Raw genomic sequence first — 27,085 nt, forward strand, 5'->3', positions numbered from 1 at the left:
AATATAAACCCTAACCCAAACCCCACATTCATGAACCCTAACCCTAATTTATTCACATTTTATTCACAAACATAAACCCTAACCCTAATTTATTCACATTTTATTCACAAATATAAACCCTAACCCTAACCCCACATTCATGAACCCTAACCCTAATTTATTCACATTTTCACAAATACAAATATATTCACAAATATGTAAAGTAGATGATAGAAACCATACCAACGAGAGAGAGACGGTACTGAAGCAAAGGGAGCTCGACAGAGAGAGAGAGCAGGGAGCACAGTGACAGAGAGAGGAGTAAGAGCAAGAGAGACAGCAGAGGGAGAGGGAGCGAGAGAGAGACAGCAGAGGGAGAGGGAGCAAGAGAGAGAAGTAAGCGTGAATGCAAAGCACGGGGCTAGGGGGAGATTATATACAAGTTTTAAAATCGTGGTTGTGAACCACGAGTTCAATTAATGGCAAAAAATTTGGGCAAAAATCGCGGTTATAAAAAGCGAGTTCAGAACAAAATTTTTTGTCAACAAAAGCGGGGTTGCGAACAGCGAATTCAGAACATAATTTTTTTCGATGAACTCGTGGTTTGTAACAGCGAGTTCAAAGGAAAAAAAAGTTAATTAAAATCGCGTTTTATAACCACGATTTATTAATCGAAAGCGCTTTTTATAACCACGAATTTAAGATTTCCCAACTTTCACCCGGGACAGGCGGAAAAATGTTAAAATCGCGATTATGAACCACGAGTTAGCTTATTCTGGGAATTCTTTGAAAACTAGGCTTAGTTTGAGAATTGATTTACTATTTTAGCTTATTTAGAGAAATGGCCCAACAAAATCTTTCATCCTCATTAATTAGTGGAGAATTTTGTTTACCAATGTACCTGCCCCTATGATGAACAAAATTGCCATGGAGCAAATGTTAAGAGTATAATTGTGACCCTGTTTTGCCAAACCCAAAAAAAAGGTCATTACTCACATAAATTCTGATAATTAGTGATTTATTGCCGCTTGATTACCCTCATGATCGATAATTACTTCGAAAGCATAGATTCAAAATAAGCAAGGAAGTGAAAATAAATGATGAAGTGCAAAAAAATTAAAACCATCCTTACTCTTTCATTGGAGCGGGAAAAAATAGTGCGGGCCAGGGCAGGACAAAATGGTGCGGGCTAAAATTGCGGGTCGGGGAAAAATTGCCTTTCCCACCCCACCCAGACAGAGAAGGAGAGAGAGAGAGAGAGAGAGAGATGCTGAATCGATCAAGAAAATCTTGGTGAAGCTGGTGAGTTCATAATCTCTACCCTCGGAATATTTTCTCTATCACTTTGAATGCAATGTTTGCTTTCTTTTGTCAACAAAGCCGACTCCGACATTGTGGTTCTGTTGGAATTTCAGCCACAACCCATCTGGGTTTTCTTCCAAAACTACATATAACAATACCCATCAAATTCTTCTCATCAAAGAAAACATCAACACCACCAACAACCAAGAATGAAATCGAGTGTTTTACAGTGTCTCACCTCATAAACTCACGTGGATTATCCCCAGAAATCGCCAACTCTATATCCCACAAGGTTCATTTTCGGACCTCCGATGGACCAGACTCGGTTCTATCTTTCTTCAGAGATCGTGGGTTTTCTGATTTCCAAATTTCCAAACTAGTTCATAAGTCCGCATCGTTGCTCTTATCAAACCCTAAGAAACCCTTTTGCCCAAACTCGAATTTTCCAATCTTTAGGGCTTTCAAGAACTGAAGTTGCTGACCTTGTTGCTTCGGCCCCGTTTCTGTTACGCTATAGCTTGAAAAACCGCCTCATCCCAGCTCTTGATTTCATCAAAAGAGTTGTTCTTCTTGACAAACGGGGTGTCTTTGCTTTGATGCTCCGGCCTCGGTTTTTCTGGATTCATGTGGATAAAAATGCTATCCCCAATGTGGCATTGTTGAGAGAACTTGGTGTGCCTCAATCCTGTATCTCTTTATTCGTAAGTGGGAATCCTTCTGTGGTGGCTGGAAACAAAGACAAGTTTAATCTGTGTGCAAGAAAGGCGATTGAAATGGGATTTGATCCTTCGAAAGTGACATTCGTGGATGCAATTTGTGTGTTTTTTGGCATGAGTACAGCAGCTTGGGAACGTAAAGTGGAAGTCTATAAGAGATGGGGTTTGTATGACAATGACATTCACTGGGCATTCAAGAAGTTCCCCAGATGTATGATTCTGTCCGAGAAGAAAATTACGAGTGGGATGGATTTCCTTGTGAATGAGATCGGTTTCGAGCCTATAACTGTTGCTAGAACTCCAAAAACTCTTGGTTACAGTTTGGAGAAGAGGATCATTCCCAGATGTTCTGTCATCAGGGTTCTGTCGTTGAATGGCTTGATAAAGAAGGAAAAAGGTTTAAGTGCTGACCTTTCGACGAGTGAGGAGCGCTTCTTGGATGCCTTCATTACCAAATATCAGGATCAAGTTCCTCAACTGTTGAATGTTTATCAAAAGAAAACTGATGTTCGAGAATTAGGAATTGGAAATGAGGGTACTCCTTAAGTTAAAACAGCTATAGTTTATCAAGAAAATAAAATCTCAAGTTTGGAGTAATTATTAGCTTTCATTACAGCAATTGCAATTTTTCGGCTTGTTAACTTCATTGGACTTGTGCCTTCCTAGATGCAGCTGGCAATAGAATTGTGCCAAATTGGCTTTCTGCTGGGATTAGTTATGAACTTAGGAGATCTTTGTTTTGCTTTTGGCATTTCTCTTTGCAATGAATGATGTCTTGAGGTCTTGAAGATGGTAAAACATTATTGTTTCACACTAGTAGTCAACCTAAGTTCTATAACATGTTTCATTCTATTCACCAAGCTTTTGGAAGATCTCTACCTCTCTGTCTTCCCTACATGGAAACACCTGCAAAATCTAGAAACTGTTGGGGACTAGAAGGTGATCCTGTTCCACTGAACAAGAATTACCAAACTCGCAAGGTGCTATAGATAAGTTTTATTTATGATTGTTATAGACATTGTTAGTTAGATGTACTTCTGAATTTGGCATGCGCCTGCCCCTTTTATTGCATTGCTATTCAAATATATATATTTTACCCCTAACCAGTCAGTGGTCTTTGACACAATTCTTTCTTTCCTTTTTCCTTCCTTTTTTTTTATTTCAAATTTTCCAGATTTGGTGTTGGTGCTTGTTGGGTTGGGCATTGCATTGTGGTATTTCGTGATGGTTTTAATTGGAAAATGGAATAATTTAGCAATAATTTAATGTTTAAATCGCTTTGATTAGAACAAGATTGTGGAGACGAAGAGCCATACAAACTTTTGAAGAGTTGCACAGCAAGTTATTTTATTCCAAGTCCATGATATTATAATTGTGTTAATATATTTTGTACATCCTTATGTTCATCTCAATGTTATATTATCTATTTTCATGTAATCTTGGATGTTATGCTTTTGTGTTGGATGGAAAATTTTGTTTCACATAAAGATAGCAGAGACAGGGTGAAAGTGTTTGCGTTCACATGATGCTCTTCTTGCCTATTTGGAAGTTAGGAGCATTCATAATGCAGCCCTTCTGCATGCGTCTACTTTAGAAGAGAAAGTGAGTTCCAAATGATGTTCTTTTCGGTTTGGAGAAGAGCACTATCCTAGGTGTTTAGCTATCAAAGTTTTGATGTTGAAAGGCTTGATATATATAAAATGTGTGTTTCTCCACTGTATGATTTTTTGAACTCATTTACACTTAGAATGTTGCAGGTGCTTTAATCAAACTGTTTTTGACATTTGTAACTCTTGATGCGACAATAAATTTCTCTACTGGCAGGAATTGAAGATGGTGAGGGTATAAAAAAGACGGTTGTTCATGGTGAGGGCTCCATGGTGAGTACTGGCGGGGGAGTTTTGAGTCGATGCTCTGACAAGCCAGTGAGTCACACTTTATATACTCGTGTTAAAAGGATTCAAATTATATGGAACTCAAGAGATTAATCTTTCCGCAGACTTTTGATTGTATGTGTAAGCTTAGCATTCAAATTTCAATAGCTAGGGATAGGGTATGCGGTGATCATATTAGCATTGCAAGTCTAAAAAAATTGTCCAGATTGGCCCTACGAACTCAATGTAATCTCAAGTCTTATGAATAGTGTTTGTATTTACCCCTATTTTGCACCTCGTGTCTCTTCTTACAAATAATCCTCGTGTTAGGAAAGTTACACCTTTATCTTGCACTTTGTTATGTGGTTAAGGGTGTAAATAAAAATAATTAACAGAAGCTTACTGTTTTAGACCCTTGCAAGAAATGTAATGCAATCTGTCCTGTTTTCCATGCAGGTTTATTTGTCTTCTTTATTCATTCTTCCCAAGAAGATTATTAGAGCCATTGAATCCCTTTTTAGGTCTTTCTTTTGGTCTGGCTGTGAGCTTAGAACCCATGGGGCTAAAGTTTCTTGGGAGAATATCTGTTACCCTAAGAATGAGGGGGGTTTGGGGTTTAAATCTTTAAAAATCTGGAACAAAGCTGCCATTGCCAAGCATATTTGGTTTCTCTTTTCTGGGGGTGAGCAATCCATGTGGTGTCAATGAGTCAAATCTTACTTGCTTAAAGGCAAGAGCTTTTGGAGGGTAAAAATGCCTAGTGCTCCATCTTGGGTTTGGAGGAAAATTCTTTCCCTTAGACCTATCATTTACCCTCTGATTCAACACTGTGTTGGGGATGGGGAGAAGATTTTCTTGTGGTTTGATAACTGGCATCCCCTTGGATCTCTGTGGGCTAAGTTTGGGAACCGTATTATTTTTGACTCTACCCTTGGCATGGAGTCTAAGGTCAAAGATATTGTGGGTGTTTGGGAAGTGGTTTTTTTTTTGGTTTTTTTGACTATTTTAGTAGGCTATTTTAGTTTGTGTTAGGGAAGTTGGGTTAAATTTTTGGGTTGATTGTTGTATTAAAAAGTGTGTTTCAAATGATGTTTAAGATTGAAATGACAGATTTGCCCCTAACCTTATTTTTTCAAAAATTAAGCTATAGGGGTAAAATCGTCATTTACCTGTCTGCAGCCTGCATTGTTGGTGACAGTGTAGGCTGACAGCCACTGCTTTTCATTTTTTTTTTTTTTTTTTGAATTAGGCGGGACAATTTGAGACTTTTGGGCTTTTTTATAATTTGAGGCTAAAATAGCCTATCTCAAAGGTTCCCAAACACCCCCATTGTTGATAATACTAGTTGAAGATGGCCTGTTGCTTCTTCTTGGGAATTAAGGGAATTGATTGAGAGCACTCCTTCTACCCTCCATCCCAATAATGGCCTAGATTCTGTCAGATGGCTTCCCTCCTCTGATGGGAAATTTTCTGTCACTTCAACTTGGAATTATTTGAGAAAGTCTGGGGATAGAATGTCCTGGGCTGCCTTTCTTTGGGGCCCCCATAATATCCCTAAGGCTAGTTTTGTAACTTGGATGGCAATCCTTGGTAGATTGAATCCTAGGGATAGACTAAGATTGTTTGGCATTTCTCAATCTGCTGAATGTGTGTTTTGTAATGACTCTTGTGAAAATCATAATCATCTGTTTTTTGATTACCCTTTCTCTGCTAGAATCTGGACCTGTATTCAATCTAAGTTGAATGTCTCTTGGCCTGTTAGTCAATGGCCTGGTATTAGAGCTATTATTGTTAAACTGGCTTTTACTTGTACTGTGTATCAATTGTGGATTGCTAGAAATAATAGAATTTTCAAAAAAGAGATGATTCCTGAGGAGGTTGTTATTAAATGCATTGTAGATATAATTAGATTTTGTATGATGTCTATGACTAACTGTACAAGGCATTCTAGTGACAGATGGTTCCTGAATTCGTGGAGGCTTCCTGAATTCTTGGAGGCTTCCCCACACTATTCTGAAGACCACACAACCATTGAGTGATGGGAGTTCAGTACATGTGGGTTGAGTGCATGAGAGCATAAATCTGAGGGATTGTCTAATTTTTGCTATATTTTGCAGGAAATAAAGTTGCTATATGTCTTCATTGAGAGTGTGCTATTACTTTAACTGAGGGTTGAGTGTTTGTGAGCAATATACACTTCCTTACCATCATCCACGGCCGCATTGAGTGCTAACAATTATATTTTCCTATTGTTTTTTTTTCTTTGCAGGTTGCATGGAAAGGATAATCTTTGAGTGTTGTGAGATCCTATATAGTGGGCCGAGTGCAGTGAGAATATATATTGTGTGTTTGTGCAATTATACAGCAGCTATTGTGTATTTCCTGCTGTTGTATATCTGGCACTTCTGGAACTCATGTATCTATCCATCTTGGGCAGGGTCTGCTAAATTCTGGAAGCTGGTAGCAAGGAGGGATAGCTGCTTTAGGCACCTCGAGTGTGAAGAAAGCTTTTATTTTAATTGTATATATCTGTTGAATCCATTATACTATGGTACTGTTGTTTGAGTGGATGTCTTGAAGATCTTTTGTTGGCTTACCCTTACGGGTTGTGTAAGGGATGGCTCTTTTTTGTCTCTTTTTTTTGTATTAGATTTGTGAGCTTATGGAATGTGTTCATGGTCCACATACTATTTGTATAGGGAGCCTGAACATATACAAGGAATCACAATCTGTTTTGGAGCTTGAGTTTAGTCTTCATTCCCGTGTTATAATTCTAAGTTATTTAATTGTTTGGTATATCTTTATTTATCCGGTTAATAGCTTTGGATTTTTCAGGTAATATATATATCTTAGTTTTGTTAGTTGAAGCTGCTTTTGTATCAACTTGTTCTCTGTTTGGTATGCCTTTTTAGGCTATTTTTAGGTTGGTTGTTCTTGCTTGTATAGTTGGGGTTAGGGTTGGGGGCATGCCCCTTGTATTTGTGTTTATATTATGTTTTTATTTATGACTTATTCACCCAAAAAAAGAAATGTAGTGCAAGGGTCCCAAGGATGAATGATTTCTTTTTCTTTTTTATTTATTTAAAATAAGTCATACTAATAATCAAAGAAGCATAAGATGGATGATCAAAAAAGTTTCCTTTAGGAAAGATCAAAGATGAGTTTGGTTTCCAAGAGAATATTTTGAAAAACAAATTATCTTTTGTTGTTTGGACACATGCTTGATTTGTTTTTGTGAAACTATCTTCAAAATTAAAAATATATATAGTTTAATGAAAATAAATATGAGTTTTTTTTTTTGAATTTTAAATATTATTTATGTCATCTCAAATAATAAAGTTATATAAAATAATTAAAAGAAATTTTTTTTTTACCAAATTAATTTTTAAATTTCAAAAAATATTTCTAAAAATAAGAAAATCAAACCAAACAGAGTCTATCCTTTTTTCATAATTAGGAAAAGTAATAATGCATTTAGGGAGTTGGGCCATAAAAAAATGTAAAAAGTTAAATTAAAAAAAAAAAAAGGCTCTTATTGAGGGAGACAAGCCACCATATATTATTGGGCCCACCAAGAAGGGGAAGCCACCAAATATTATTGGGCCCAAGAAAGGGAAAATGAAAATCAGATATTGGCTCGGAGTGTAAGAAAAACAAAAAAGTGGAGGATTCTATTTCCACCCAAAAAAATCATTAAGTACGTTTAATTATCAATACATCCTATTAAATTATTTAAGGTTATATTTTATTCTCAAAACATCCTATGTTTTTCCTAAATTATCCTTCTAGATACATCCAAATAAACAAATCAAAAATTTCAAATTACACCACTTTACAAAAAACTATTCAAAAATTCTTAAACAGATTTCTCACAATTATTTATTCACTTACAAATTGCTCAATATCAATTAAACCATCACTAATTTTTTTTTTTTTTAATGAAAATATATAAAACAGTTATTTTATTGATTTGTGAAAAGGATTTTCTTGAAAGTGTCAGCAATTATTGTGTTCACCATGCCAAGTGCCCATTTGAGAAGATCATTGATGGGTTCTTCAGTTCGCCCTTTTTTTATTTTTTGAACGTTGCCCAGTTCTCTCTCTCTCGTCTCTTCTTATATATTTTAGTACAGTAGCTATATATAGTTTCTTATAATTTTTGTTTATCTTATCCTCAAATTCTTATTTTGATTTTTCCAATTCAAATGCAATTTTAAAGAGTTTTTTCTTTTATCTAAATAACACCCTAAACACAAAAATTAATCATTGTAATTCGATATTTATGTGAATACTTACATCACCTTTGATAGATTGTTTCAAAAAATTGTTTTGATTATTGTTCTCATTCGTTATTTGATTATGTTCAAACTTTCTTCTATTTGTAAGTAATAACACAAAAAGAAACAATGGTGCTGATAATGGTAAGTTTTGGTATGGTGAATTGAAATTTTAGCGTGAGAAAGAAGAAGATAAAATAATTGAAATTTGGGGAAGAAGATAAGAGACTTGAATCTAAATAATACAAATAAATAATTAGGGTGTGCCATGAAAAAAAAGATATTTTATTTTAGGATTTGATATGTGTTTTCCTTATTAATAAATTTAAATTAGCATATAATATAAATTAAAATTTCAAAAATTTAATTAGGTGTACTCAATTATTTTTTAAGTGCAAATAGAATCACCCAAAAAAATGGTTGTCATTTTCATAATTAGGAAAAGTAATAATGCATTTGGGGAGTTAGGCCATAAAAAAAATGTAAAAAGTTCATAAAAAAAAAAGTGGCAGTTATTGTGGGAGACAGGCCACCAAGAAGGGACAGCCACCGGATGTTATTGGCCCAAGGAAAATGTAAATCAGATGTTGGGCCCAAGTGTTAAAAAAAAAAAAAAAACAAAAAAGTGGTTGTCATATTGAGAACGGCCCAGCAGACATGGACCTGAGGAGCACCGGCCGGCCTGTAATCCATCCACCGACAAGAGCGGGAGGTAAACTTGTTTCCAGCAATTCTTCAAGGCCCAAACCTGTTTCCAGCAATTCTTCCACCTGTAACCTGCTTCCAACAATTCTTTAAGGCCCAACTCCTTACTTGGAATGGGCAGGCCAGCAAATAACCCATCAGGGACAGCCTGCTGGACCAGACCAACTTCCAGCCACTTTAATACCCTCACTTGAGTCATAGGCACGCGTTACCAAGCCCGACGATATTAACCTCTTTGGTGGCTCTTTAAATGGAACAAAACTATGTTCTAATATCTCGATGTGGGAATAGAACAAGTTAAGAGAGCATTCCTATGTCAACTGCTCTCCAATCTCTCTTTCAACTTACTCTAGTGCACGTGCAGTCCCTAAAGCAATCTTGACACGTGTGTTCCAGGTCAATGGCTTGCTAAATTCATCTGAGAGATAGAGGAAGTCATAAAGAGAACCATTTTTATGAAACTCATATACCAGCAGGTGCTGTCCATGCTCTGAACAATAACCAACAAGCTCTGTTATATTTGGATGCCGCAACCGGGATACGTCTGAAACTATATCCATAAAATCTTCAGACAAGTGATTTGGAAGAGCAGATGAATTTATTTTCTTCACAGCAAGAACCTGTAATATCATCAAAAGACATAAAAGGTGAAATCATTAAACAAATGATTTGACCACTGGGTGAAAAATGAGGAAAGCTCAAAGAAACCCAACAAAATGGTTCATTCAAACTGTTTTTGTTCAGATGCCCATCGGGAATTGTGGACAATAAAGAAATAAGGGAAGGGGCATTGTATACTATTATGGAAGCCAATCTGGTGAATTTATTTTTCTTTTTTTCTCCTCTTAGCCTTCAAAATTAACAATTCAAGTAGTACAAGCAAAGCATGTGCATGTTTGAGATAGATGTTTCTTAATGAATGTTGATCCCTACAACTAAACACTCTTCCCTACTTCAAATTTGCCATGTTGCAGGAACATAATTATCTGTCATAAATAAATATACTATTCACCCACAGATTAAGAAAGTGTGAGCATTAAGCTCAAGAGAGTACATTTCCGTCATCAAACTGAGCTCGATAAACACATCCAATGGACCCCTCGCCGTCAAGAGTTTCAACACTAAAGCTGTCTGTAGCCATCTGCAAGTCTGCTATTAAATATGATATAGCATTTACTGGAGGTGTATGGACTTTCTTGGGAACAATGGGAACTGTTAGAATATATTAGTAGGATATTAGCTAGTTGTATATGAGTTGTCTACTAACCAGCTTTCATAATGTTGTTCCTTAGTGCATTGCCTCTTTCGGCCACTTTTAGCCCCTCTGTACACACTCTCCCCTATAAAAGAGAGTCTTCTCTGAACATTGTAAATACACTGAATATCTATCAATACACAATTTATTCTTTCTCTCTTTCTCAATACATTAAACTAACATGGTATCAGAGCGAGGTTAAGAACCTAATAATTTTGCTTCACCGGCGGGCGGCAGCCTCGTCTTGGCCGCCCGTCGGACCTCTACACATTCCTTCACTCCGTTGCCACAAATTCCATAGCTGAACTCTTCTCTGCCTTACAATGGCTCATTTAACTTGCTGAGCTCTCTTCTCTGCCAATGAAGGAATCCCACCTTCCCTGAGAAGCAAACCCCTATTCCTCACACTCTCGCCACACAATTGCAACAACGTCATCACCGCGAACTCCTTCGCTCCGTCAACATCACTGACTTGAAAGGTGGCAAGGTGATGGTGTTCGCGCCGTTGGATGAGGCGTTTACGGCCGTCAATATGCCAGATCTGAGCAAGCTATCGAACGCTGCTCCACTCTTCCTTATCCTCATCATCATCATCATCTGCTAAATAATATACACAAACACATGCAGGGCCTCTCTCTCGGCTCTCGGCTCTCTCTCTAAAAATATCAACACATGAAACTTCTCTCTCTTTATACATTTATTTTAATATGGTATCAGAGCTATAAGATTTAGGCCTGTATTTCTTTCTCACCGGCGGGCAGCCAGCCGACAACTTTGCCTTCACTGCCCGTTGGAATTTTCTACACATACCTTCACTCTTCTTCACCACCTCGCCAGTGCAAACCCAAAATCCCTATGGGACATTTCGTCGAACACTATGTCTGTAACAATGATGGGCATGACACACACACAAAGACTAGGCATAAACTGTCATAACGGTCTAACACGACCACACAGTGTCTGCTACAACGGTCCGATATGACCTCATAAACTGTCCGATATTGATTCCGATTAGTTCCTACAACGGTCTAACACGACCACACAGTGTCTGCTACAGCGGTCCGACATGACCTCGTAAACTGTCCCGACATTGATTTCGGTTAGCTCCTACAACGGTCCGACACGATCACACAGTGTCTTCTACAGCGGTCCGACACGACCATACAGTGTCTTCACTAACGGTCTGACACGACCATACAGTGTCTTCTACACATAATATCTTTTACACACAGTGTTTTCTACAACGGTTCGACACGACCATACAGTGTCTTCTACAACGGTTTGACACGACCATATAGTGTCTCCTATCCTATTTTATCTTATTTGTCAATTTATTTTTTCATTTTTGTTACTCTTTCCAAACTCAAGTTGGTTTGTAACCATCCTCCTTGAGTTTGAGGGGGGATGTTAGAATATATTAGTAGTATATTAGCTAGCTGTATATGAGCTGTCTACCAACCAGCTTTCATAATGTTGTTCCTTAGTGCATTGACTCTTTCGGCCATTTTTGGCCCCTCTGTACACACTCTCCCCTATAAAGAAGAGTCTTCTCTGAACATTGTAAATACACTGAATATCTATCAATACACAATTTATTCTTTCTCTCTTTCTCAATACATTAAACTAACAGGAACAATGGGTTTCCTTGAGAAATCATCTTCATCAAATGATTTGTGACGATCAATAGGTGGAGGTCTTAGGTTTATTGAGGCTGAAGTTTCAAATGTTTTTGTGATGACTGTGGATGGAGTTTGAATCACGGCAAAAATGATGCGATTGAGTTAAAAATACAAAAAAAAAAAAAAAAGAGAATTCGGTACATTTTTTGTGTTCTTGTGAATTCATTAATTTTTTAAAATATTTTTATTTTTTAGATACATCTAAGTGAGGTGTATCTAAAAAAAATATAAAAAATGTTTAAAATTTTAAAAATATTCACTAAGAACAAAAAAGTTTTAAAAAATAAAAAACTCAATTTCTAAAAAATTGAATTTAGAAAATTCCAAACCAAACACAGGTATTATTTTTTTGTCTTTAATTAGAATTGATCCCTTGATCTTAATTGGTTGTTGAAAAATGCTTGGTACACCCTTTTTTTGAAGACCCCCACAACCCCATTTGAATCTCAACTATTGATGTATATGTCGGACCCGCTCATGTATGTGTGGGGTCTACACCATCAATGGTTGAGATCCAAAAGGGGTTGTGAGGGTCTCCAAAAAAATGGATCTCAATCATTGTTGTTAAATTGCCTGTGATAAAAATTAATTTTCTCACCTCCCAATTAAATATTTATAAACATGAATAATTAAGCTAACTCAATTAATTGTTCTCAATTTTAGGATTGTGCCTTAACCAAATGATTACTTTTCTTTTTACTGTCCGAATGTAAAATATTTTTTTTGTCCAAAAAAAAAAAAATGCTTATATTTAGTTAACGATTTTTTTTATCATCTATTTTAACTATTTAATTTTACAAATTGATTAACAATAAATTGATAGTGTAAGAATGAATATACATCAAATTGATAATTGATGAACAAAATACACAAAATCATGAACATTTATCTTTAGAATAAATAGTGAAATTAATCCTTTTAGAAAATTATAAGATGCCAAATGCAGTTTATTTTTTTATTTTTATTTTTATTTTTTTTTGAAGTGAAACTTTGTTTTAGATGGGAAAAAAATCATAAATTGTAAAGTGTAATTTTAAACGAAGTATTTTTAGATTGAAATGCAATTTTAAAGAGTTTTTTCTTTTATCTAAAAAATATCCTAAACACAAAAATTAATAATTGTAATTCGATATTTATGTGAAAACTTACATCACCTTTGATGGATTGTTTCAAAAAATTGTTTTGATTATTGTTCTCATTCGTTATTTGATTTTGCTCAAACTTTCTTCTATTTGCATGTAACAACACAAAAAGAAACAATAGTGTTGATAATGGTAAGTTTTGGTAAGGTGAATTGGAATTTTAGAGTGAGAAAGAAAAAGATAAAATAATTGAAATTTGGGGAAGAAGATAAGAGACTTGAATCTAAAGAATAAATATAAGTAATTAGGGTGTGTCATGAAAAAAAAGATATTTTATTTTAGGATTTAATATGCGTTTTCTTTATTAGTAAATTTAAATTAGCATATAATATGAATCAAAATTTCGAAAATTTAATTAGATGTACTCAATTATTTTTTAAGCGCAAATAGAATCACAAAAAAAAATGGTTGTCATTTTCGTAATTAGGAAAAGTAATAATGCATTTAGGGAGTTGGGCCATAAAAAAAAATGTAAAAAAGTTAATAAAAAATAAAATTAAAAAAAAAAAGTGGCTGTTATTGAGAGAGATTGGCCACCAAGAAGGGGAAGCCACCAGATATTATTGGCCCAAGGAAAGGAAAATGTAAATCAGATGTTGGGCCCAAGTTGACAAAAAAAAAAAAAAAAAAGCACAAAAAAGTGATTGTCATATTGAGAAGGGCCCAGCAGACAACATGGACCTGAGAAGCACTGGCCCGTATTATAAATTACTCAGGTAATCCATCCATCGACAAGAGTGGGAGGTATTTCGCTGCTTTGTAAATTACTCAGTGAATTCCCAGTCAATTACTCAGCAATCCTGTAAATTAACTAACTTGGCATTGTGTTCTTCCACCTATAAATTAACTAACCTGGTGTTGTGCCATCCTAGATCCCTCGGCAATCCTTTCACCTGTAAATTACCTTACCTTGTGCCCTCCTCTCTAGGAATCTAAAATTAAATTAACTAGCCTTGTGCCCTCATCTCTAGAAATCGAGATCCTCAACAATCCTGTAAATTAACTAACTTGGCATTGTGTCCTTCCACCTATAAATTAACTAACCTGGTGTTGTGTGCCATCCTAGATCCCTCGGCAATCCTGCCCAGCTCCTTACTTGGAACGGGCGGGCAAGCAAATAACTCCATCAGGTACAACCTGCTGGTCCAGACCAACTTCCAACCATTTTGATGCCCTCACTTGAGTCACAGGCTCGCGTTGCCAAGCCCAACAATATTAACCTCTTTGGTGGCTCGTTAAATGGGACAAAACTATGTTCTAATATCTCCATGTGGGAATAGAACAAGTTAAGAGAGCATTCCCCATCGTTGCTCTTATCAAACCCTAAGAAAACCCTTTTGCCCAAACTCGAATTTTTCCAATCTTTAGGGCTTTCAAGAACTGAAGTTGCTGACCTTGTTGCTTCGGCCCCTTTTCTGTTACGCTATAGCTTGAAAAACAGCCTCATCCCAGCTCTTGATTTCCTCAAAAGAGTTGTTCTTCTTGACAAAAGGGGTGTCTTTGCTTTGATGCTCCGGCCTCGATTTTTTCTGGATTCATGTGGATAAAAATGCTATCCCCAATGTGGCATTGTTGAGAGAACTTGGTGTGCCTCAATCCTGTATCTCTTTATTCGTAAGTGGGAATCCTTCTGTGGTGGCTGGAAACAAAGACAAGTTTAATCTGTGTGCAAGAAAGGCGATTGAAATGGGATTTGATCCTTCGAAAGTGACATTTGTGGATGCAATTTGTGTGCTTTTTGGCATGAGTAAATCAGCTTGGGAACGTGAAGTAGAAGTCTATAAGAGATGGGGTTTGTCTGACGATGACATTCACTTGGCATTCAAGTAGTTCCCCAAATGTATGATTCTGTCCGAGAAGAAAATTACGAGTGGGATGGATTTCCTTGTGAATGAGATCGGTTTCGAACCTATAACTATTGCTAGAACTCCAAAAACTCTTGGTTACAGTTTGGAGAAGAGGATCATTCCCAGATGTTCCGTCATCAGGGTTCTGTCGTTGAATGGCTTGATAAAGAAGGAAAAAGGTTTAAGTGCTATCATTTCAACGAGTGAGGAGCGCTTCTTGGATGCCTTCGTTACCAAACATCAGGATCAAGTTCCTCAACTGTTGAATGTTTATCAAAAGAAAACTGATGTTCCAGAATTAGGAATTGGAAATGAGGGTACTCCTTAAGTTAAAAAGCTATAGTTTATCAAGAAAATAAAATCTCAAGTTTGGAGTAATTATTAGCTTTCATTACAGCAGTTGCAATTTTTTCGGCTTGTTAACTTCACTAGACTTGTGCCTTCTTAGTTGCAACAGGCAACATAATTGTGCCAAATTGGCTTTCTGCGGGGATTAGTTATGAACTTAGGAGATCTTTTTTTTGCTTTTGACATTTCTCTTTGCAATGAATGATGTCTTGAGGTCTTGAAGATGGTAAAACCTTATTGTTTCACACTAGTAGTCAACCTAGGTTCTATAACATGTTTCATTTTGTTCACCAAGCTTCTGGAAGATCTCTACCTCTCTGTCTTCCCTACATGGAAACACCTGCAAAATCTAGAAACTGCTGGGGACTAGATGGTGATCCTGTTCCACTGAACAAGAATTACCAAACTCACAGGGTGCTATAGATAAGTTTTATTTATGATTATTATAGACATTGTTAGTGAGATGTACTTCTGAATATGGCATGCGCCTGCCCCTTTTATTTTATTGCTATTCAAATATATATATTTTACCTCTAACCAATCAGTGGTCTTTGACACAATTCTTTCCTTCCTTTTTCCTTTTTTTTTTTTTTTTTTGTTTTTGTCAAATTTTCAAGATTTGGTGTTGGTGCTTGTTGGGTTGGGCATTGCATTGTGGTATTTCGCGGTGGTTTTAATTGGAAAATGGAATAATTTAGCAATAATTTAATGTTTAAATTGCTTTGATTAGAACAAGATTGTGGAGACGAAGAGCCATACACACTTTTGAAGAGTTGCACACCAAGTTATTTTATTCCAAGTCCATGATATTATAATTGTGTTAATATATTTTGTACATCCTTATGTTCATTTCAATGTTATATTATCTATTTTCATGTAGTCTTGGATGTTATGCTTTTGTGTTGGATGGAAAATTTTGTTTCACATAAAGATAGCAGAGACACGGTGAAAGTGTTAGCGTTCACATGATGCTCTTCTTGCCTATTTGGAAGTTAGGAGAATTCAGAATGCATCCCATCTGCATGCGTCTACTTTAGAAGAGAAAGTGAGTTCCAAATGATGTTCTTTTCGGTTTGGAGAAGAGCACTATCCTAGGTGTTTAGCTATCAAAGTTTTGATGTTGAAAGGCTTGATACATATTAAATGTGTGTTTCTCCAATGTATGATTTTTTGAACTCATTTACACTTAGAATGTTGTAGGTGCTTTAATCAAACTGTTTTTGACATTTGTAACTCTTGATGTGACAATAAATTTCTCTACTGGCAGGAATTGAAGATGGTGAGCGTATAAAAAAGACGGTTATTCATGGTGAGGGCTCCATGGTGAGTACTGGCGGGGGAGTTTTGAGTCGATGCTCTGACAAGCCAGTGAGTCACTTTCTATACACTCGTGTTAAAAGGATTCAAATTATATGTAACTCAAGAGATTAATCTTTCCGCAGACTTTTGATTGTATGTGTAAGCTTAGCATTCAAATTTCAATAGCTAGGGTATGCGGTGATCATATTAGCATTGCAAGTCTAAAAAAATTGTCCAGATTGGCCCTACGAACTCGATGTAATCTCAAGTCTTATGAATAGTGTTTGTATTTACCCCTATTTTGCACCTCGTGTCTCTTCTTACAAATAATCCTCGTGTTAGGAAAGTTGTGTTGGAAATGGTTATAAAATTCTGGATAAAACCAGAATTTTTTCCTAAGTTCGGTCTATTTTTTAGGTGGGCCCCGAGTGTCGATTTACTCGGGTCAAAGTGGTAACGCGTTCTATGCCGCGTTGTGATTCACGTGGTATATTTGGTTGATCAAAACCATTACCGAGTGAATGGGAAATTGAAGCCAAAGTGTGCTCCATGGAAATGGAGTTTTTGGTGGAAATTCCTTAAGGTTGTAAATTGGCTTGTCCCACATTGATTTGGTGGGAAGTTTTGAAAGGGTTTATAAGGCTTAGGGTGAGATACTTGGGGTGTGCCCCAAGGGGTACCCAAGTGTTTTAGAGGGAGAGGTTATGGGCTAGACCCATTGGACCCAAAAATCACCACGCGCGGGCGGGCTGGGCTGGGCCTGGGCGCGTGGTTGGGTTGGGCTTCTAATCTTTTTGGGCCAAAAACATTTGAATTTTATTTTATTTTTTATTAAAATAAAATTCAGAATTCAATAAACTGGTTTGGATTTATTGTTTATCCAAACAGGGCCCTTCCCGTTTTCAAACAGAATTAAACTGTTTTGGATTTAGTGCTCATCCAAACAGAGCCCTTCCCGTTTTCAAACAGAATTAAACAGTTTTGGATTTATTGTTCATCCAAACAGGGCCCTTCCCGTTTCTATCTGTTTAATAAACAGATTCAAATCTGTTTAAATTTGAATCTAACAGGTTTCATACCTGTTCAATTCAAAACGAAAAGCCACCTTAACATCTATAAATAGACTAGCCTCCCATTTGGATTTTACTGAGATTTTTCGTACTCCATCCTCTGCAAATTATATTCTTCATCTTGCTGCATTTTATTTTCGAAAGAAAGAGTGTAAACACTTAGTGTGTTCGTAAGGCAAACAATTTGTAGTGCTGCTATTGTTTGTGGTAAGATCATTTCATCCTGGGAGATAGACGTCCAAATTCTGAAAGCACCGTGGAGAGGACGAATCTGTCTTAAGGACACAGTGTCAAACACTGGACTTGATCAGAAAATAATTCAAAGAAATTAAATCAAGTAAGTTATTTAATTTATTTTCAGTGTTGTTTTTATTTATTTAAATCAGATTTTAATTTTGTTTTTGTAACAAAATAAAATCTGTTTTTATTTATTTATTTTTATTTCGAGTTTGATTTTTGTAATCAAACAAATTCTCTCCTTTTCTTTATTTCTTTAAATTCTATTTGTTGTTGTGTACACAATAGAATTAAAACTTTTAAGACAGAATCCTTTTTGGATATCTTCATTGTATTTAATTTTCTGTGTTTTCAAATTAATATTCTGGTTGGAAAAACAAATAGTGATTTATGCTATTTGACAGATAGTAGTAATATACTGTCTCTTTTCTTTGACAACAACTAGTAGTACGATACTGGTGTCATTAACAATTCAGAATATTATTTGGTATTACAGAAAATTCTTGTGATATTTTATTTTTCTAGTTTTAGTAACAAGGAAAATAAAATTATTTTGTTGTTATAATTTATTTTCTGGTTTTAGTAACTAGAAAATTATTTTGTGTTTTAATTTATTTTCTAATTTTGGTAACTAGAAAATTATTTTGTGTTTGTTCTGATTTTTGTAATCAGATAAGTTTTGTGGTATTTTATTTTCTAGTTTTAGTAACAAGAAAAATAAAATGATTTTGTGTTATAATTTATTTTCTGGTTTAAGTAACTAGAAAATTAATTTATGATTTGGTTTTCTGATTTTTGTAATCAAATATTATTTCGGTATTTTATTTTACTAGTTTTAGTAACAAGGAAAATAAAATTATTTTGTATTGTAATTTATTTTCTAGTTTTAGTAACTAGAAAATTAATTTTGTTAATCTTTCATGTAACCTTTGTGACTCGGTCACAATCTGTTAATTTTGTAAGTAACTAATGATTTCGTTTGGTAGACCATTTATTTTTGAATCCTTTGTGAAAAGGTATTAATTATTTTGACTTTATGATAGTTCATCATGAGTATACTTGGAAGAATTTGTTTCTAGAGTAAAATATTAGTTTTACAAACTAATTTTATTTTTATTACAATGTGGATTCATAGTGTTGAATTGTTTCTGCACTTGAGTCGAAAAATATATATATATATATATTCAGAAGAACATTTTAATGCATATTAATTTGTTTATTTATGTACAAATCAAACTAATTAAATGAAGGTATGTTTTGTCATTTTGAAGTTTAAAGTTTAAATGCGTTGGATTTTATTTATGATTTGAGAATCCTTTTATTTCATGATGCAAGTGATAGGATCGTGCATGATTAATTTATTTTGTTAATTCATTATTTTTAGTTGATGCATTTGATATGCATGTATGATATCAACTCAAGTTATTTCTTAACAATAATTTCAAGTGATTTGGAATGATAAATTGTTATGTCGACTTTGGACATAAGCAGGTTAATTTGAATATTTCTAATCAATTTTGAATGGGTGTTTAAACACCAAAGAAATTTAAACATGAAGATGTATGTAATTATATCGATCTGTTTAATTGGGAAGTAATTTAAGAAATTTTTATGTTGATTATTGAATTATGTGACATGAGATGTCATTAATAATTATTTTACTTGCGTAGTAGAATTTGTTAAACCATGAACCATTTTATTAATATGGGGGTGTATCTCTTGCATTAGTTGAGATAATTTAATTTTCTTCTGTCACAAATATTTTTATGACAGTGACATTTATTTGTTATTGAGTTGCAAGAATGTATACAATCAAATGGGTTTTTGAATTGTTTGATTCTTAGGAAATTTTTTTTTTTTTTTTTGAGGATATGATTTTGTCAAAACATTAATTCTGACTTGAGTAGTCATAATTATTTTGGTTTTTTCTTGAATTTGTTTTAAAATTCATTGATTTATATCAGAAGTGATAAGGGGTGGTGAATATGATGCACCATTAAATGAATTTTGTGCACAACATGGCCTTATTCACCATACTACAGCCCCTTATTCTCCACAGCAAAATGGAATTGCTGAAAGGAAGAATAGAACCCTAAAAGAAATGATGAATGCCATGTTACTAAGTTCAGACTTACCACAGAACTTGTGGGGGGAAGCAATATTGTCTGCTAATTATGTTCTTAATAGAATACCCCACAAGAAAACCAAAAGCATTCCTTATGAATTGTGGAAAGGTCGACCACCTTCCTACAAATACTTAAAAGTGTGGGGGTGTTTGGCAAAAGTTGAAGTACCTGTTCCTAAAAAGACTAAGATAGGACCAAAAACAGTAGATTGTGTGTTTATTGGTTATGCTCAGAATAGTAGTGCATATCGGTTTCTGACTTATAAATCAGATATACCTGATATAAATGTGAACACTATTATAGAGTCAAGGAATGCTGTGTTTTTTGAACATGTCTTTCCTTACAAGAAAGGACAGGAATTAAGTTCACAGAAAAGAACTTATGATTGTACACAAAGTCAAGAGACTAATGACAATCAAACACAAGAGACTAGTAATAGTCTCGACCAACAGGATTTAACTAATGATGAACCAAGACGAAGTAAAAGAGCGAGAACATCAAAATCCTTTGGTCCAGATTTTCTGACATACTTGTTAGAAAATGAACCTCAAAGCTTTAAGGCAGCAATGACAGGTCCTGAAGCACATTTGTGGAAAGAGGCTGTTAATAATGAAATTGAATCAATTATGCAAAATCATACTTGGGAATTGGTGGATCTTCCACCAGGTTCTAAGCCTCTTGGATATAAATGGATATTCAAGAGAAAAATGAAAGCAGATGGTTCAATTGACAAGTATAAAGCAAGACTTGTTGTTAAAGGTTACAGATAAAAGGAAGGTCTGGACTATTTTGACACATATTCCCCTGTGACAAGAATAACATCCTTTCGCATGCTTATTTCTATAGCAGCGTTGTTTAAATTAGAAATACATCAAATAGATGTTAAAACAGCTTTCTTAAATGGTGATCTAAATGAAGAGATCTATATGGAACAACCCGAAGGGTTTGTAGTATCAGGGCAAGAAAAGAAAGTTTGTCGACTTGTAAAATCCCTTTATGGATTAAAACAAGCACCTAAGCAATGGCATGAAAAATTTGATCATGCAATGCTTACTAATGGGTTTAAGATAAACGAATGTGACAAATGCGTCTATGTTAAAAACACTGACCAAGGATATGTCATAGTTTGTCTTTATGTGGATGACATGCTTATCATTGGAAGCAGTCAAAACATGATCAAATCAACTAAGCAGATGCTTAACAAAAGATTTGATATGAAAGATATGGGGGTCGCAGATGTTATATTAGGAATGAAAATTACTAAAACATCTGACGGATATGCATTATCTCAATCTCATTATATTGAGAAAATTCTTGATAAATTTATCAAGGATGATTTGAATTTAGCTAGAACACCTGTAGACATCAGTCTTTATTTATCAAAAAATAAAGGTGATGCAGTGTCTCAGTTAAAATACTCCCAAATCATTGGAAGCCTAATGTACCTAATGAATTGTACTCGTCCTGATATAGCTTATGCTATCAGTAAATTGAGTAGGTACACTAGTAACCCTGGAGAAGACCATTGGAAAGCGATCATTCGAGTTCTTAGATATCTAAGATTTACTTGTGATCATGGTTTGAACTTTACTCGATATCCAGCAGTACTTGAAGGTTATTGTGATGCCAATTGGATATCGGATACTAAAGATTCAAAATCCACTAGTGGATATGTCTTTACTCTAGGCGGCGCTGCTGTTTCTTGGAAGTCCACGAAACAAACTTGCATCGCACGATCCACAATGGAATCTGAGTTCATTGCTTTAGACAAAGCAGGTGAAGAAGCAGAATGGCTTCGTCACTTCTTAGAAGACATTCCAATGTGGCCAAAACCTGTGCCAGCTATTTGCATTCATTGTGATAGTCAATCTGCAATAGGCAGGGCACAGAATCACATGTATAACGGTAAGTCACGACATATACATCGTCGACATAATACCGTAAGACAATTGTTGTCAAACGGAATAATCTCAATAGATTATATAAAATCAAAAGAGAATATTGCGGATCCGTTAACAAAAGGTTTGACAAAAGAGCTAGTGTATAGTTCATCGAAGGGGATGGGATTAAAGCCTATTACATAAGAGTCGTCATAATGGTAACCCTACTTATATGACTGGAGATCCCAAGAACTAAGTTCAAAGGGACAACTAAGTTATGTATGGCTCGCCAGAAATCACCAAGGGATTAAAATTCCTACCCATTCCTATGGTGAGAGTGATATCTGCAACATATGTTGTCTGCACGGGTATAAGGATAAGCTTTGCTTTTAATGATTACTTATATCTTGATTAAGACATAAAATCAAGATGAGTATAAGAACATACTCACAATAAGAATCACCTATATGAGTGTTGAACTGGGGCCGGTTCTATGAGAATGAAAAGGCTAAATTCTCTAGAAACACTTATGAAAACCAGGCGCGTTCAAGGCCAAAATGAACACAACAGTGAGAACCACGATGTGTTAGAAGATATTTTGTGTGAAATCTATTGTTTTGGCTTACACAAACGGCTGAACAATTCAAGGCATCGCGTCCATTGGTTAGCCAGTAAGTCCGATAGGTTATCACTAGGGAAGGTTCAAAGCCGAAAACTATCTATCCTGATGCAAGATATTTTCGACTTATACTCTTTCGTTAAAGTCTGCATATTGTTGCATTTCCGTTGTCATCAAATTCCATTTATCTGGGGGATTGTTGGAAATGGTTATAAAATTCTGGATAAAACCAGAATTTTTTCCTAAGTTCGGTCTATTTTTTAGGTGGGCCCCGAGTGTCGATTTACTCGGGTCAAAGTGGTAACGCGTTCTATGCCGCGTTGTGATTCACGTGGTATATTTGGTTGATCAAAACCATTACCGAGTGAATGGGAAATTGAAGCCAAAGTGTGCTCCATGGAAATGGAGTTTTTGGTGGAAATTCCTTAAGGTTGTAAATTGGCTTGTCCCACATTGATTTGGTGGGAAGTTTTGAAAGGGTTTATAAGGCTTAGGGTGAGATACTTGGGGTGCGCCCCAAGGGGTACCCAAGTGTTTTAGAGGGAGAGGTTATGGGCTAGACCCATTGGACCCAAAAATCACCACACGCGCGCGCGCCGCCGTCCGGTCGGGCGGGCGGGCTGGGCCTGGGCGCGTGGTTGGGTTGGGCTTCTAATCTTTTTGGGCCAAAAACATTTGAATTTTATTTTATTTTTTATTAAAATAAAATTCAGAATTCAATAAACTGGTTTGGATTTATTGTTTATCCAAACAGGGCCCTTTCTAATCTTTTTGGGCCAAAAACATTTGAATTTTATTTTATTTTTTATTAAAATAAAATTCAGAATTCAATAAACTGGTTTGGATTTATTGTTTATCCAAACAGGGCCCTTCCCGTTTTCAAACAGAATTAAACTGTTTTGGATTTAGTGCTCATCCAAACAGAGCCCTTCCCGTTTTCAAACAGAATTAAACAGTTTTGGATTTATTGTTCATCCAAACAGGGCCCTTCCCGTTTCTATCTGTTTAATAAACAGATTCAAATCTGTTTAAATTTGAATCTAACAGGTTTCATACCTGTTCAATTCAAAACGAAAAGCCACCTTAACATCTATAAATAGACTAGCCTCCCATTTGGATTTTACTGAGATTTTTCGTACTCCATCCTCTGCAAATTATATTCTTCATCTTGCTGCATTTTATTTTCGAAAGAAAGAGTGTAAACACTTAGTGTGTTCGTAAGGCAAACAATTTGTAGTGCTGCTATTGTTTGTGGTAAGATCATTTCATCCTGGGAGATAGACGTCCAAATTCTGAAAGCACCGTGGAGAGGACGAATCTGTCTTAAGGACACAGTGTCAAACACTGGACTTGATCAGAAAATAATTCAAAGAAATTAAATCAAGTAAGTTATTTAATTTATTTTCAGTGTTGTTTTTATTTATTTAAATCAGATTTTAATTTTGTTTTTGTAACAAAATAAAATCTGTTTTTATTTATTTATTTTTATTTCGAGTTTGATTTTTGTAATCAAACAAATTCTCTCCTTTTCTTTATTTCTTTAAATTCTATTTGTTGTTGTGTACACAATAGAATTAAAACTTTTAAATACAGTGAAGATTGTCCAACAAGTTGCACCTTTATCTTGTACTTTGTTATGTGGTTAAGAGCGTAAATAAAAATAATTAACAGAAGCTTACTGTTTTAGACCCTTGAAAGAAATGTAGTGCAATCTGTCCTGTTTTCCGTGCAGGTTTATTGGTCTTCTTTATTCATTCTTCCCAAGAAGATTATTAGAGCCATTGAAACCCTTTTTAGGTCTTTCTTTTGGTCTGGCTGTGAGTTTAGAACCCATGGGGCTAAAGTTTCTTGGGAGAATATCTGTTACCCTAAGAATGAGGGGGGTTTGGGGTTTAAATCTTTAGAAATCTGGAACAAAGCTACCATTGCCAAGCATATTTGGTTTCTCTTTTCTGGGGGTGAGCAATCCATGTGGTGTCAATGAGTCAAATCTTACTTGCTTAAAGGCAAGAGCTTTTGGAGGGTAAAAATGCCTAGTGCTCCATCTTGGGTTTTCAGGAAAATTCTTTCCCTTAGACCTATCATTTACCCTTTGATTCAACATTGTGTTGGGGATGGGGAGAAGATTTTCTTGTGGTTTGATAACTGGCATCCCCTTGGATCTCTGTGGGCTAAATTTGGGGACCGTATTATTTTTGACTCTACCCTTGGCATGGAGTCTAAGGTCAAAGATATTGTGGGTGTTTGGGAAGTAGCTTTTTTTTTGATTTTTTGGTTTTTTGGCTATTTTAGTAGGCTATTTTAGTTTTTATGTTTGGGAAGTTGGGTCAAATTTTTGGGTTGATTGTTGTATTAAAAAATGTGTTTGAAATGATGTTTAAGATTGAAATGACAGATTTGCCCCTAATCTTATTTTTTTCAAAATTGAGCTATTGGGGTAAAATGGTCATTTATCTGTCTGCAGCCTACACTGTTGGTGACAGTGTAGGCTAACAGCCGCTACTTTTCATTTTTTTTTTTTTTTTTTTGAATTAGGCGGGACAATTTGAGGCTTTTGGGCTTTTTTATAATTTGAGGCTAAAATAGCCTATCTCAAAGGTTCCCAAACACCCCCATTGTTGATAATACTAGTTGGAGATGGCCTGTTGCTTCTTCTTGGGAATTAAGGGAATTGATTGAGAGCACTCCTTTTACCCTCCATCCCAATAATGGCCTAGATTCTGTCAGATGGCTTCCCTCCTCTGATGGGAAATTTTCTGTCACTTCAACTTGGAATTATTTGAGAAAGTCTGGGGATAGAATGTCCTGGGCTGCCATTCTTTGGGGCCCCCATAATATCCCTAAGGCTAGTTTTATAACTTGGATGGCAATCCTTGGTAGATTGAATACTAGGGATAGACTAAGATTGTTTGGCATTTCTCAATCTACTGAATGTGTGCTTTGTAAGGACTCTTGTGAAAATCACAATCATCTGTTTTTTGATTACCCTTTCTCTTCTAGAATGTGGACCTATATTCAATCTAAGTTGAATGTCTCTTGGCCTGGTAGTCAATGGCCTGGTATTACTCAGCATGTGGCACAATCTGCTCAAGGTAAATCTATTAGAGCTATTATTGTTAAATTGGCTTTTACTTGTAATGTGTATCAATTGTGGATTGCTAGAAATAATAGAATTTCCAAAAAAGAGATGATTCCTGAGGAGGTTGTTATTAAATGCATTGTAGATATGATTAGATTTCGTATGATGTCTATGACTAACTGTACAAGGCATTCTAGTGACAGATGGTTCCTGAATTCTTGGAGGCTTCCCCACACTATTCTGAAGACCATACAACCATTGAGTGATGGGAGTTCAGTATGTGTGGGTTGAGTGCATAAGAGCATAAATATGAGGGATTGTCTAACTTTTGCTATATTTTGCAGGAAATAGAGCTGCTATATGTCTTCATTGAGAGTGTGCTATTACTTTAACTGAGAGTTGAGTGTCTGTGAGCAATATACACTTCCTTACCATCATTCATGGGCGCATTGAGTGCTAACAATTATATTTTCCTATTGTTTTGTTTCTTTACAGGTTGCATGGAAAGGATAATCTTTGAGCGTTGTGAGATCCTATATAGTGGGCCGAGTGCAGTGAGAATATATATTGTGTGTTTGTGCAATCATACAGCAGCTGTTGTGTATTACCTGCTGTTGTATAGCTGGCACTTCTGGAACCCATGTATCTATCTATCTTGGGCTGGGTCTGCTAAATTCTGGAAGCTGGTAGCAAGGAGGGATGGCTGTTTTAGGCGCCTCGAGTGTGAAGAAAGCTTTTATTTTAATTGTATATATCTGTTGAATTCATTATACTATGGTACTGTTGTTTGGGTGGATGTCTTGAAGATCTTTTGTTGGCCTACCCTTACGGGTTGTGTAAGGGATGGCTCTTTTTTGTCTCTTTTTTTGTATCAGATTTGTGAGCTTATGGAATGTGTTCATGGTCCACGTACTGTTTGTATAGGGAGCCTGAACATATACAAGGAATCACAATCTGTTTTGGAGCAGGTCTCGTTTGGGAACAAACTTTTTTAGTAACTTTTTGATTTTTTGGCTAAAATGTGATGTAAAAAAAACTAGTATGTTTGGGATGACCTTTTGGTTTTTTACGAAAAGATGTGCAAAACGTATAGAGAAAAAAGAATCTTTAACTTTTTGGTATAGGTTGTTGGCTTTTTGGCCTTTTTAGTAACTTTTTGACTAAAAAAGCCATTTGCCGAACGAGGCCAATCCCGTGTTATAATTCTAAGTTATTTAATTGTTTGGTATATATTTATTTATGCAGTTAATAGGTTTGGATTTTCCAGGTAATATATATATCTTAGTTTTGTTAGTTGAAGTTGCTTTTGTATCAACTTGTTCTCTGTTTGGCATGCCTTTTTAGGCTGTTTTTAGGTTGGTTGTTCTTGCTTGTATAGTTGGGGTTAGGGCAGGGGGCATGCCCCTTGTATTTGTGTTTATATTTATTTATGATTTATTCACCCAAAAAAAGAAATGTAGTGCAAGGGTCCCAAGGATGAATGATTTCTTCTTTTTTTATTTATTTATTTATTTAAAATAAGTCATAATAATAATCAAAGAAGCATAAGATGGATGATCAAAAAAGTTTCCTTTAGGGAAGATCAAAGAAGAGTTTGTTTTCCAAGCTAATATTTTGAAAAACAAATTATCTTTTGTTGTTTGGACACATG

General features: G+C 35.4%; 1 protein-coding gene and 1 long non-coding RNA gene across 10 annotated transcripts; both read left to right on the forward strand.

Moving 5' to 3' along the window:
- Positions 1-1,224: 1,224 nt before the first annotated feature.
- LOC114286296 (uncharacterized) lies at positions 1,225-6,667 on the forward strand. The gene is made up of 4 exons (XR_014350059.1): positions 1,225-1,281; positions 3,822-3,922; positions 6,141-6,214; positions 6,309-6,667. It is a non-coding gene; the product is annotated as an uncharacterized LOC114286296 (long non-coding RNA).
- A 7,804-nt stretch (positions 6,668-14,471) lies between these two features.
- LOC114286328 (uncharacterized) lies at positions 14,472-26,420 on the forward strand. 9 transcript variants are annotated; one of them, XR_003637501.2, is made up of 3 exons: positions 14,472-16,284; positions 16,392-16,492; positions 24,088-26,420. XR_003637501.2 is itself a non-coding variant. In XM_082904204.1 (3 exons), exons 1-3 carry the CDS (start codon positions 14,772-14,774, stop codon positions 24,337-24,339), a joined length of 675 nt encoding a protein of 224 aa, XP_082760330.1. In that variant the 5' UTR covers positions 14,472-14,771; the 3' UTR covers positions 24,340-26,420. The 9 variants fall into 9 exon arrangements, 1 of the variants encoding a protein (XP_082760330.1); XR_014350061.1 differs by having other exon boundaries at positions 25,779-26,420; XR_014350062.1 differs by having other exon boundaries at positions 25,930-26,420.
- Positions 26,421-27,085: the final 665 nt, after the last annotated feature.

This window comes from Camellia sinensis, chromosome 14 (assembly GCF_055761805.1).
Source record: "Camellia sinensis isolate YWXY chromosome 14, ASM5576180v1, whole genome shotgun sequence".
NCBI lineage: Eukaryota > Viridiplantae > Streptophyta > Magnoliopsida > Ericales > Theaceae > Camellia > Camellia sinensis.

Bases quoted from the DNA above. Each gene is read 5' to 3' on its own strand.
- LOC114286328 (XM_082904204.1), top strand. From the start codon at position 14,772: ATGATTCTGTCCGAGAAGAAAATTACGAGTGGGATGGATTTCCTTGTG. The intron at 15,094-16,391 runs GTACTCCTTAAG...CTCTACTGGCAG, and splicing joins ATTAGGAATTGGAAATGAGG to GAATTGAAGATGGTGAGCGT. The intron at 16,493-24,087 runs GTGAGTCACTTT...TTTTCCGTGCAG, and splicing joins GTCGATGCTCTGACAAGCCA to GTTTATTGGTCTTCTTTATT.